The 14,111-nt window shown below is 35.3% G+C and overlaps 1 protein-coding gene across 2 annotated transcripts; it reads left to right on the plus strand.

Annotated features, from left to right (window-relative positions):
* The first annotated feature begins 4,179 nt into the window (after positions 1-4,179).
* LOC123864284 (5'-AMP-activated protein kinase subunit gamma-2-like) lies at positions 4,180-11,833 on the plus strand. 2 transcript variants are annotated; one of them, XM_045904604.1, is made up of 2 exons: positions 4,180-4,532; positions 9,458-11,833. In XM_045904604.1, the coding sequence occupies exon 2, from the start codon at positions 9,532-9,534 to the stop codon at positions 11,572-11,574; it is 2,043 nt and encodes a 680-aa protein (XP_045760560.1). In that variant the 5' UTR covers positions 4,180-4,532; positions 9,458-9,531; the 3' UTR covers positions 11,575-11,833. The 2 variants fall into 2 exon arrangements, with proteins under 2 accessions (XP_045760560.1, XP_045760569.1); XM_045904613.1 differs by lacking the exon at positions 4,180-4,532 and adding an exon at positions 8,883-9,021.
* The last annotated feature ends 2,278 nt before the right edge of the window (positions 11,834-14,111 follow it).

The raw sequence follows: 14,111 nt of genomic DNA on the forward strand, positions 1-14,111 counted from the left end.
TAAAGTAAGTTAGTATTCTTAGTCGTATTAGCATTAACTCCGGTTTTCTTAAAAGGACCTGTTCAACTCACAAGTGGTTTTAAAAACTTAGGTGGTATTTGCTTAGTTGGTAGTGTGGCCTAATTGTGCCATCACATGCCAGTAGAATAATAGGCTAGTGAGCAACGTTGACCCAAGTCAGTATGTATGTTTAACTAGAGGATGCCCGCGACTTCGTCCGCGTGGATTTAGATTTTTATAGATCCCGCGGGAACTCTTTGATTTTAAGGGATAAAAAGTTGCCTATGTCCGTCCCCAGAATATAAGCTAACCCTGTACCTTTCGTCAGAATCGGTTACACTGTTGGGCCGTGAAAAGGTAGCAGACAGACAGACAGACAGATAGACAGACAGGCACACTTTAGCATTTATAATATTAGTATGGATATCTGAAAATATAATTGTTAACTCAAATGACTAGTCGAGATGTACCTGCGACAGGTTGAAATGGCAATCGAGGAGGGACCACCCCGCACACCCGTATAGCCCCCGTGCTAACCCGATGCTGGCGAGCGCGGGTGACATGTGGGTGTGCGGGGCGTCCCCCGACCTCATACCCCGATTGCCATCTCAACCTGTCGCGGACTATACCTATATGCGAAAGATTTGGGAGCCCACCGTTTTATGATCCCAAGAAAGCTCCACCCTTACTTAAGTGATTAATGGAAATGTTCACGATCCTCAGCAATGGAAGTTAGGAGAAAGAGAAATCTAGATATTTTTAGAGTTTCGTACCTCAAAAGGAAAACTGTCTGTCGTATTTCTCGTTAACCAATAATCATTAAAGGCAGGCGGGTGCTAGGTAGGTCTTAAAGCACAAGTAAAGGGAAAAATCCGAAAACTGTGAATTTGTGCTTACATCACAAAAAAAAATAATTTAAAGGTACGTCGGTACGGAACCCTTCGAGTGTGAGTCCGACTCACACTTGACTGTTTTTTTCTTGGTTTTCTTGCCATGTAAATACTAAATTCTGAAAATGCCCCGGTGTCGGAATGAAATATAGTGTGTTCTAGAAGATTTGTGTGGTTTTTTGGCAGAAAAGCAAGGAATACCACCAACACACAAGGTTGGTGGTATTCCTTGCTTTTCTGCTCCTTTACCAGTGAGAAAACGAGCGGTAGTATAATATCCCCTGCTGCCCATTAAATTAAGCTCGTAGTTTCTTGTATATCATGGACTTGCGCAAAGTAAATGCTTCTATCCAACATTAGAAACTACTTAGATAAGTAGTTTATTGTTTAGAAACTCACGACTATTATTTGTAATCTACCAGACTTATTTCAAGCGTTACAGAGCTAAGTTTCTTATAAGAATATGACTTGACTAAGGTTTATGAATACTTAAATGACTGTATGAAAAATACATAAATAAGGCTAACAACTCTGCCACTTACTACATTACAATGTAAAGCATTCCTCTGACACTGCGTAGGTAGGTTAGTGTTACATATTTTTATTATGTACTACTAGTTATTTAATATTAATGCCAATAAATTATGAAATTATCTACCAATCCATTTGTTTGAATTACTTAACTTTACGATTTAACGAATAATTTTGTCAAATACTAGGTGATGCCCACGACTTCGTCCGCGTAGATTTAGTTTTTTAAAAATCCCGTGGGAACACGTTGATTTTTTGGGAATAAAAGCAGCCTATGTTACATATAGATATAGTTAAAAACTTATAAAAAGTTAACTTATTATATCAGATACCAAAAATCAATCGGTATGTTGCTCCGTTGCGGCGTGATTGAAGGAAAAACCAAGAAACCTACAAACAAATACAACTTTCGTGTTTATATAATATGAGTAGGTAGGGATGCTTTCTGCAAGAGTTGGTCAGTTAGTTGCGATAAGCGTACATTCAAAGAAACAGACAAACTATCAAAGTTTTATACCTATTGCTGATGCTCGCAACATCATACGCGCGGACATAATAAACCCGAGTAGGTACCTATACTCGGGTTTTTTAAAAATGCTCTGAAATTTCTTTGAATTTTCCGGATAAACAGTAGCCTATGTGTTAATTCAAGTCACAGGCCATTTCCAAAAGTACCTACAATATATCGATTTTGATGTCGAGTAATTTTGGCGAAAAATTCAACTAGATACCTGCTTACCTACCTACGCCATTGGGAATGCCGATTAACTGCTAACTGATTTTATTTGCCACAACACCTATTTCTGCGCATACTTAGTTGACAGTACCTATAGCTACGTAGTAAGAAGTAGTTAGGTAGGTATGTATCTATACTAATAAATAAAATTGGAGTGTCTGTCTGTAATTTCGAAATAACTACCGCATATTAAGGTCATATGGTTATTTGAACGGCTGAACCGATTTTGACGGGATTTTCACAGAGAAGTAGAGGATTGACCAGGGAATAACATGGGCTACTTTTTTAACCGACTTTCAAAAAGGGAGTTGTGGTTTTCTACCTATGTACACCGAAATCTCCGAGATTTCTGAACCGATTTGCGTCATTTCTTTTTTAATCGATAGAGGAACTTTGCGACATTGTTTCATAAAAAATTTGGATTCCAACTCCTCAATCCTGATGCTGCAGGGGATCTGACCAATCCACGCGGGCGAAGCTGCGGGCATCTGCAGCTAGTTATTTCTAAAATATACGGGCAAGTGGCACCTAGACAAGTATGAAACAGACAAACTGATTAAGTGGGTAGGTACCTACTCGTAGTTTGATAACGACCTATGTACTTATAATAAAATGTACATGTGCTTTATGTAAAGATTTAAGTGTAGCCCTAGCTATCTACCCATAGGTACGCATAAAATGTTTATCAAAACTGAACTTGCTGTGGTAGGTAGGTACCTATGTACCCACTTAGCTAACATATACTTAAAGAGCTACCTATAAAAAATTTAATTTATTTCCGGTGATGATAAATATGTACAGGTTGCTGTTTTTGGAGTAGGTAGGTATGTTAGTTTCTACAGAGTAATTCAATATTCTTGGATCGGCCAGTGTGGTTTAAGTATCTATTAGATATAGAGGAATTTGGTCTGAGGAGCATGACGTCGGTTAAAAAAACTTCTACCATCAGAATCAGATCAGATCAAAATTCCAACCTGTACTTTTTCTGGAAAAAAATGCTGCACAAATAAAATACTTAACAGTCTGTGTAAAATAAACGAGTACCTATTTGTATAATAATAACTATGTTGTTACTTAGTACTTAAAATAAATACTCAAATATTATACACATAATTTTATTATAATAACCTTTCGCTGAACATACATGGGGGTGATTTGAATACCCCTTGATATTATAAGCTATTTAAATTTTTCTTCTAGACGTCGAATCTCCGGCCATCCTGTATATGTATACTGGTAGGGATACCATGCCATGATACAGTTTACTACTTAGTAAACATAATAGTTAATATTCATAAAATAATGAGATGCCACAGTCAAATAGCGTTAGGTAGATATAATATGCCTATGATAAGTAGATGTAAATAAAATTGCTGTCAGTAATATAGTACTATTAATATTGTGTACCTAATAATAGCCAATTAATTCGGTCTTTTACAACCTACTTAGTGCATAAGGTATTATAACACACTAAAAGTAGCTACTTAAAGGTGAACACACACTTATCCGAGCCGAACGCGTGAAAAGAGTTGAACGAAACGAATTTTAGAATTCTCTATATGAAATCTACTTCTGATTCGGACGATTCGACGCGGGGAAGTGCGAGGTTTCATGAGATTTCATATACAGGATTCTAAAATTCGTTTCGTTCGGCTCGTTCGACGCGTTCAGCTCGGATAAGTGTGCGTTCACCTTAAACATCACTTACGTTGAAGTTGACTTTTATTGGTAAGGCACCAACTTTCTATGTAGTGCCTGGGATTTAAGTAAGAATGTTCAATTATTAAACTCTGAATAAGAGCACTGTTTTATATTAAGTATAGATAAAAAGTGCTTAGCGTTGTGTGATAAGGATAATAATTGATAAGGGATTTATTATGAAATAGCGTGGGCAAATGAACCACGAGCTGCGTCATCTGCGTTTGATATGCACCTATCTATCAGCTACTATGTAAGCGCGGTTGTAGTGTGTGTACACCGTTACACATACACGCGCTCTTGTGTGTGTGCGTCTCACATTATTTGAGCGCGAACGCAGCGGCATCAGCGGGCCGCGAGAGAATTATTACGTGAACGCGACTAGCTTGTTCCGATGCCGTCAGCGCATAATGTCCGAACATTGAGTGTGATTGTAAATTGTACTAATTGGGTATGGCGGTCTTTACCAACAAAACAGTGCTTTCATCAATTACTACCCTAGTGGCAATGTTATACAACGATCGAGCATTCCTCTCCTACTAAAGAAATCTGTGTTGCAAATTATTACTGTCAAACGTGAGTCTTTTGCTAGGACTGGAGCATTATGCACATTGTCACAGTGTGTGTGAGAAGTGATCACAAATAGTGCGAAAGGGGTTTGGAATAATCTCACTTCAGTAAGTAAATATTATGAACTTTGTTGTTTCTCAATTTTGAGGTTATGTTGTGTAGCTGATATGAAAATAACTCTGTAAACGTTGCCGTTGTGTAATTAGTACTTGTTTTTAGTTTTATTACGTCAAGGCCAACATTGCCTTGTAGGTGTAATAGAGTAAATTAGATGATTTGCAAGTATTTCATGAAATAAGATTAAGGTAGGTTATAAGTCAAAAATTACCATAAGGTAGATTTTTTTTACATTGTAGGCTAGAAATCTAAATGCCGAGTCCCGTTCTACGGCTAAATACCTACCTAGGTAGTAGGATTTATCTTCACAATATTTAATTCCTAGAAATTAGTAGACCGTGGGAACATACTGTATGTTCTCAAATACAGGTCAAAGTGCGAGTCAGACTCGCGCACCGAAAGTTCCGTACTCGGTTATTTTTTCCTAGATTTTGCACGATAAATCAAAAATTATTATGCATAAAAATAAATAAAAATCTGTTTTAGAATGTACAGGTAAAGTCCTGTCATATCATACCCCCAGTTGGTCCTATCTTACTTTGAATGAATTTTTTGGGTTCCGTACCTCAAAGGAAAAACGGAACCCTTATTTTTTTAAATGATGTAACTACAAATTCACGGTTTTCGGTTTATTCCTTTACTTGTGCTATAAGAGCTACCTACCTGCCAAATTTCATGATTCTAGGTCAACGGGAAGTACCTATCCTATAGGTTTTCTTGACAGACACTACGGACGGACGGACGCACGGAAGGACAGACAGACAGACATACATCAACGTGAATCTTTAAGGGTTCCTTTTTTTCTTTTGAGGTACGGAACCATAAAAATGTGTTTTTAGTGTTGATAGGCTACTGCTAGTTACGTAAAATTCCTTAAATTAAATTAGTGTTAAAAACTCGTGGTTTTAAAACCACGAGTTTTTTGATTAAAAAAAAATACGATGCCGCGTAGTTATCAGGTAAAAGGCTTACTGCCTCAGCATAATGCTACAGGTTTTACCTATTTGACAAGGTACTGCAGCGCTGATTTACAGGCAAAGCCTTATAGGTGGGTCTCGAGTATCTATATGAGTATTGAGTATACTTAATATATTTGAGCAATGACAGGGTTATGGGTTTTAAAAGTCTGTCGTCTTCTTCCTGCGTTTGTCCTGCCTTACCCCACCGCTTTCCTGCTAAGTCGCTTCCACGATGCACGATCTATTGCATCCTCCCATCCTCTCTTTGGAGTTCGTTGGCAGGTGCATCTGTTTGTTCGTTGTCAGTCCACCGTTTTGACCGCTGGTAAGTAATGGGCATGTTTCATCGGTTCCCTCATAGGTGCCACAAAACATAAAATTCTGAAAAATTGAGTGTCGTTCATTACGTATCTTTCTTACAATGCTATATCACCGACTATGATTTCATGTACATATTTTCTAAGATAAGATAATAAATACTCAAATAAAATAAGAAATTTAATACGGCGGTTATAAAATACAAAAATAATATCATCTCAAGTGAAAAAATAAATAGAATGAGAAATATCTTTAAGTAACTATATGTATACAAACTATGAAAATATAAAATATAAATATTTGCGGGTATTTTTAGATTACTTTTGTAGTTTTTGAAAGTTACCTTGTTTTTAACGTAGATACTTCGACTTAAGTATTTTTCAATGGCACAATAATGAGTTTTATCTTATCCACTTGGAAGATAAGTAAGCTACCTAAGATTCTTTTACCTATCACCGCAGTGTCAAGATTAAGTGCTAAGTTATTAAACTTGTATTTTAATGACTAGTTATGGACACTAGTTTTGGAGTTCCAGACGATGTTATCTTGACAAGGATAACAGTTAAATCCGCGTCTCGAATAAAGAAACCGTCATTGATAATGTGTACGATGATTTCACATAGTAAAGTGTATCATTATTATCATCAGAGAGTAAAATATATTTTTACTAAATAATAACCAATTAAGTCAAACAAACAATTCAAGTCAAAACTAATAGTCATTTTAACGCAATGATATGCCTACCCGGCAACAAGGACCAACGGTGTTCTTTATTCGCAACAAAACGCTGGAAAAGTTAGGTAGATACTTAATCTGAACTTTCTTTTCAAAATTCTACCACTCTAATATTATAGTTAAAGCCTGACGCTCATCAGAGCAACATATAATTAGGTAAGACACGAAAATAGTCAAAACATAGATAAAATACCTATTATCTAATAAGATGATTAATATTTATATAAATAGTGCATTAAGTAGTGATTGCATCAATGTTTAGTGTCCAATGGCAATAACATGATAATAATAATTAACAGCATAACCTGAGTAATACCTACCGTTGCAGCATAACACAGAACATTTAGCGGTATTTTCTGAAATTTTTTCCAACATGTCGAATCGCAAAAAAAAATCTTGACACTATACTGAATTCCTAAATATTCTTTTTGAGATGCGACAAGGATGCGACATATCATTTTGCCGTAATTGCCCAGATGGTAATCAAATTCTTCCTCAATTTCGACATGAATGTGGGCTGGAACGTTTTTCGGCAAATACGTCCATTTAGAATTTAGTTCGTTGAACAATTCCACGGACTTGTAGGTACAAAGCGTTTTGCTTCCTCGTTTATTACACGCACTGCTAGAATATCGAATGCCCTTTTGGCTTTTGTTTTCCCCGCTAGCTAAAATATTAAGTAGTAGATAGTGCTTTCAAAAGAAGAGTGAAGAAGAGTTTCTAGGCCACGAGCTCCACCTTAGGTCTCATCTAGTATTTGGTGTAATTGCTGTGAAGCGCAAGCCTATATAGTTAAAAAAATGTAAGCCGACCCGTGCGAAGCGGAGCCTAGTCGCCCGATAGTAGATAAATAGTGAATAGTAAAGCAAAGAGCGTGGGAGCAAGAAATTAAAATTGATTGATCTGCCACGGGTCAATAATTTGTTACACTTGAAGACATGAATGTCACAACTTGTTAACTCTTTGACGAGCGACTGACCTGTGTAATGGCACATTGCAACTGGGTCTAACACGTGATCTGCCGACCCGTGACTGATCGAAAGGCCATTTCTACTTCCATGCCGCCTTTAATCGAGCGTCACTGGATGGAATATAGAATTAACAGTGGGAGCGAAAGTATTGATCGGGCTCCTCTCACACCCTAACTGCTACGTCATCGTTTGCCGCGCATTATGACGTCATCAATTTATGACGACATTTCACGTCATGGTTTTCACGCATGCGTACAGTTGACGGCATGTATTTGTATAACAGACTAAACTAGCTGACTGACCCGGTTTTGCCCCGGTGGTATGAATTTTTAGTCTCCAATCTACATAATTAATTATCTACCACTACAGCTACCACTCGCGGCTTCGTTTGGCGAAAACATAAAACCTCTTTATTTTCTATCTGGAACGAATTTTGAAAAATTCCTTGTTACATTTTAAAGCGAACCTCTGTGAAGTCTAAGGGTTTGGTCTAGGTAGATGAACCACTAAGGTCTTTTCTTTTGACTAGGCATCTTAGATACTGCGTTTAGTTATATCGAAGATAGATTTAACAGGGCTCTCTCCGTCACTCGTTTCATACAATCGTAGTTCCAATTTCATTTGAATATTAAACAACCAAAGTCCATGAAATTTTGCAGACATATTCTAGGAACTAATATCTGTGTCTGTGGTGTTTTAGATTTTTCTAAAAATATGTAGTTTTAAAATTACAGGGGCTCAAAGATTTGTATGAAAATTTTTAAGACCGCGTAACTTTGAAACCGAATATTTTAACAGAAATCTGGAAAACCACAGACATAGATATTAGTTTCTAGAATATGCCTGCAAAATTTCATGGACTTTGGTTGCTTAATATTCAAATGAAATTGGAACTACGATTGTATGAAACGAGTGACGGAGAGAACCCTCTTCCGAAAGTCTGAAAGATCATTTTTTCAGTGAAAACTCTATTACATAATGTATACTTGTTTGTATCATACCACATAATATTAGTTTACTCTGCCTACATGATGTTCGAGGAATGACGTTTTATAGCAAAATATTTTTTATACTTATCAACTTTCAGAAAATTTAATTTTAACAAACCCTTCGTTTTATTTTTATTTTTAGGTAGGTAGGTACCTACTTGTTTGAATATCGATAATTTGAAGTTCATAATTTTGTTTATTCTTATTTGACGGATTTATTAATTACGTAATGTTCTTTAGTAATTCAATGTCGTAATGACATCTCTGGACTCGTTTAGAGATTAGTACAGTTAAGCTACACGTTTTTCCTGTCATGTTCAGACTTTCCAGAATTTCTAGCGATCGACACCAGATGGCGCATGCACCGAACCGCCAAATAACAACATGGCGGTTCCTTCAGAGTTGCCGTGAATTACACGCGATGTTCGTAAAATAATATTATTTCTATACAGACAAAATTAATAGTTTAATTGAAAGGCCTATTCATTTGTTGTGATTTAGTTTAAGGTAATGTTTAAAGTGGATTAAGTGCATTCACAGTGTTTACGTAATAGTGTCAAGTTGGGCTCACCAACCCTCATAAAAGTATTGATTAGTAAAAAAGTCTCACACAGTTCCACGGGATTGTCATACTTTCTTTGACAACTTTTCAATTGTGAATTTTACAATGAAACAAAATGTAATATTTAGTGAACTTGCATCAGCTGTAGTTTAATTTAGAGTGCGGAACAAGTAGGTATAATCGTAAAGGTGGTGCATTAAATTGACGCATAAAACTTCACCACGTTGCTTAGCAACGAACTCACCTTGAACGTTTGTTCTAATTTCAAGTTTATTTTATTTCAAAGTGCATTTTCATTAGTATAGAAAGCGTACACCTATTTTCATGAAAATAAAGAAAAATATTTTTCATGTTCATTTATACTTTTTTTTTTGTCCACAGGTACTGCTACAGGTTCTCTGGATTATGGTTCGAATAAGAATTAGTAATCAAATTATCAAAAAAACATTCTTATTATGGATCCTATATTAGAAAATGAAGCTGCTCTGTCAGACTCCTCCTGTAGCAAATATGGAAAGTCAAGGCGCAAAAAGAAAAAGGGTCAACATGAGGCGCAAAATGAGAGTCAAACGGTTGTTGGTGATAAGAAAAAATTTGTTGTTACTACATTATCCACATCGGATGACCAAAATGTTCCATCTGAACGCTTACCACAAAGTAACGTGCACACTATACACTTCGGGACACGTGGTGTTGAATCGCAAAGGCCGCATGTTAGATCAATTTTTAAGGATAAGCCCGCTGAAACGTCCAGACCATCCAGCGCTGAAAGAGAGACCTCAAGTAAGAAGGAATATGAAACATTTCATGGAACGTCCTCTAGTCCAAGAAGCTCTATTTTTGATATATTTAGGATAAGAAGAAAGAGTGATTCAAAGAAACACCAGTCGCTGATACAGAATGTGAAAGGTGCTATAGCTGGTACATCAAAAGAGTCTCCTGAAAACTCAAAAGCCGAACAAAGTTCTTTGGACCCTAAAGAGTCTCATAAAAAGTATTACTATACGGTGACGGGAGCTTCTTCCCGAAAGTCTAGCCCAATTACTAGGGTTATGGATATTTTTAGAAGCAAACCAAACTCACAATCTGATCAAAGTGCGACAGAAACAACAAAAAAGAAGAATACGAAACAAATTCGTCGTTCCTCTATAGGAACTACTTCTCCCACTTACCATAAAAATTCATACGCATCATTAGATCCTGTACAGGCAAAACAGTTATTTAGAGAAGTTCGTGGGCTACCAAAATATGACCCATACTTATCTATAGTTCAAATATCTTTAGGTGGAAGAGATAAGACAAGGCTGCTCTTAAATTTTTTTAAATATCATAAATGTTACGAGATACTACCGAAATCAGCAAAAGTCATTATATTTGACACTCAATTTCCGGTAAGAAAAACTTTTCCTACTCTCGTCTCTCATGGCATTCGATCCGCTCCATTGTGGGATGCTAATAAGAAGTTGCTCGTGGGAATGATAACAGTCACTGATTTCATTCGAATTTTGTTACTTCATGAAAAAGAAAATTTGTCCATGGATGACTTTGAAAAACATACGCTTCATAACTGGCGTAAAATCTTACGACCAACAAGGAAACCTTTATGTAGTGTTAGCCCAGATCAGTCTCTACACGAGGCTATTAACCTGCTTAGTAAAAATAGAGTTCACCGTCTTCTCATGATGGATCCCTTAACTGGAGATGTATTGTATATTTTGTCTCATAAAAGAATATTACGATTCTTGTTTGTATACCTAAATGAATTTCCTGAATTAACATTTTTTCACAAGAATATGATGGACTTAAATATAGGAACATATGAAGAAATTATATCTGTCACCGATAATACGTCTGTTCAAGAAGCTTTTCAGCTACTATTAGAAAAAGATATTTCAGCTTTGCCTATTTTGGATGAAAATGGAGTACTCATCGATGTCTATGCTAAATATGAAGTACTAAATTTAGTAAGTGAAAAATTATATTTAAATTTATCTGTAACAATAGGCGAGGTACGAAACAAAAAGAAAGACTGGGAAGAGAAGCTTCAAAAATGTCTTTCAAGTATTACTTTATACGAGGCCTTAGAAATAATAGTTAGAACTGAAAGTCATCGACTATTATTAGTAAATAAGGATGATAAGCTTGTAGGTATAGTTTCATTGTCAGATATTTTAGTTTACCTTAACAGAGTTATTCCTACTGAGAAAAAGGTTTCATCTCTACAAGAAATATTTCGCCCCTTGGAGGTAAATAAAGTTCCTGAATCCTTAAAAGAGAGTGAAAATGAGGTAATTACGATTACAGTACCTAATATCCTAGCACAAAATGTACCTGAGGCTATCGAAGTGGCATGTGAATCAAATAGTTCTACTAAAAATAATGTTACAGAGACAGTTACGAATAATTTGGAGACTGAAGTAGAAGAAACTAGTCCAACAATTGAACCAGAAACTGTTGATACTAACGAATCATTAGAAGAAGTACCACAATCTCAATAAAGTTTAAATTTTAAAATGTAATAACTGTAGGTTATTCCTTAATAATTCCAAAGATATAAAATAGATAAAACTAGTGTATCTCAATTATGCTTTCTGCTTTTAAACCATGATATTGCAACTTAACTTATTAATTAACTTAAAGTTTGTTAAAAGTAGTGTCAACATCACGTGAATGCCTTATTTATTTAATCCAATAAAATATATCGCTGAAACTCAATAAAATATTTTAGCAGTGTTGTTTATTTTCAATAACAGTGAAGTGTTTTCTTTCTACAAAGGATAAATGCATTCTGTATATATTTACAAAAATCATAAAGCATTAGATTTAAGCTTATGAATATTTTAATTAAATATTTCTGTACTCTGGAGGTAAAAAAATAGTATGGCTGGCTCTATGAAAGATATTTTGTGTCAAATTTCATCAATATGGTTGAGCAGTTAACCTGTGAAAAAGTAACTAACAGATGGACAGATAGAAACACAGATAGAAAAACTTTCGCTTTTAGTATTTTAGTGACGATAAATAATAATATTTTAACATCATACTTAATATTTCAAATATTTTCTAGCCAACTTTAGGTACCTCTTGTGCACAACCTCTAAAATAAACAAAATTTATAGATCTACTTCTAGTGATACCACATGATACCCTTTTCCGAAGGGAGCATTATAAAATAGTTGGCAATAGATTTTTAGACCTGTCATTTTAAGTTTAGAAATAGTGTAGGCACAATAAAAACCGGCCAAGTTTTTTTCCGTGATGTAACCACAAATTCACGGTTTTCGGATTTACTCCTTTACTCGTGCTATAAGACCTACCTACCTGCCAAATTTTTATGATTCTAGGTCAACGAGAAGTACATACCCCATAGGTTTACTTAACAGACCGGACGGACGGACGGACGGACGGATGAACAGACAGACAGACAGACAGACAACAAAGTGATCCTACAAGGGTTCCGTTTTTCTTTTGAGGTACGGAACACTAAAAATTAGCTACAAGTTGATTTAGCTAATCATAAGCAAAGTGAAACCGCGCTATTGAATTTGTAGGAAATAGATAATATACCTAGTAACTATATTAATATGCACTAATACAAACACTCGTAGGTTCAATCAACGAAGAACGGAAAATAAACGACCTTGCTGTGTAACTGGTCCTTATTTTTGTGGCTAACGATTTGCACAAAAAAGATTACACGTGTTTTTTTTATTATTCTGCATTCCGATTCATTACAAATGTTCCAAGTTCCAACACATTAAAAAGGAACGTTTTTTGGGGGTTCGTGGTAAAAAGAAACAACTTAATAATAAAACAATATTAAAAGATTAAAATATTTTTTCTTTTTACTCTAGTAAATTATCTATCGGAATTTTTTCAAGTGATAGCCGTAAATACTACTAGGCACATAGTTTTTGAATTGCAAATAATTATGATGATGTTTATCTTGATCTGATAAGGAAGTTATCTAACAGCCGATAAATCACTATTTATTTTGACTTTAGCGGCCTCCTTGGCGCCAAGGTATAAGTTGTAAATAAAAATAAATGGCAGGCCCCAGGTTTGATTCTCGGTTAAATTGATTTATAATTTCTATTTGCTCAGGCTTTATAGGAAGAGGTGGTTAGGGTAAGAGATTTCAGTCGCGGCTACTTACCACCCTTCTTGCAAAGTGGTGCGCTATGCGATTCTGCTTTTTGGTACAACGATGCCGCGTATAAATAAAGCAATAGGGTATGAATTAAAAAATATATTTTCAATAAACCGACTTCCAAAGCCTCTACAAAGTAAAAAATAATTTTTGTTTTGGCGGCACACATCATCATTTCTAGTTAGTTAAGGTTCCGTACCCGAAGGTTGCCAGCGGGCCCCTATTACTAAACCTATTTTGTCCGTCCGTCCGTCCGTCTGTCTGTCAGCGGCGGCGGACTTATCTTGTGAGCCGTAATAGATAGACAGTTGAAAAAAAAATTGTATTTGCATTGTATTTTTAAGTTTTAATTATTGTACAGCAAACAATAAAAATTTTAAAATGGCCGCCATGAAAATTTAAAAACGAAAGTGTTATTTCTTGTACGATGGTACGGAACCATTTGTGTGCGAGTTCGACTCGCAATTGACCGATTATTTTAATCTTTGTCACTTTATAAGTGCCGAAATAAGATTAGTTTGATAAAAATAAGAGCAATCAAAATATAAATGTGACCGTGATGATCAATTTAGCAATAATCCATTTAGTGATTTATTACACGATTATTGATTTCATCTACCACTTACCACACATGGATCGCAGCGTAATAGTTCTTAATGCTATGCTATTAAGGCATATTATGGTAAAGTCTATAAAAAAATGAATAACAAAGTTTTTTAGTCAAGTTTTCTGTATATTGAAAATATAAAAAGTATAAAAAGACGTTCAAAACAGAATATTTTATTAAATCGTAAAAAAAGTAAATTTTTAAATAAGTAACAATTTATGGTTAGGTTTTTTTTTTTATATATTATATATGTAGACTAGCGCTTGGCTGCAATCAGA

The sequence above is a fragment of the Maniola jurtina genome, chromosome 1 (assembly GCF_905333055.1).
Source record: "Maniola jurtina chromosome 1, ilManJurt1.1, whole genome shotgun sequence".
Classification (NCBI taxonomy): Eukaryota; Metazoa; Arthropoda; class Insecta; order Lepidoptera; family Nymphalidae; genus Maniola; species Maniola jurtina.

What these genes read in the sequence shown, in the direction of transcription:
- LOC123864284 (XM_045904604.1), top strand. Translation starts at nt 9,532, where the DNA reads ATGGATCCTATATTAGAAAATGAAGCTGCTCTGTCAGACTCCTCCTGT.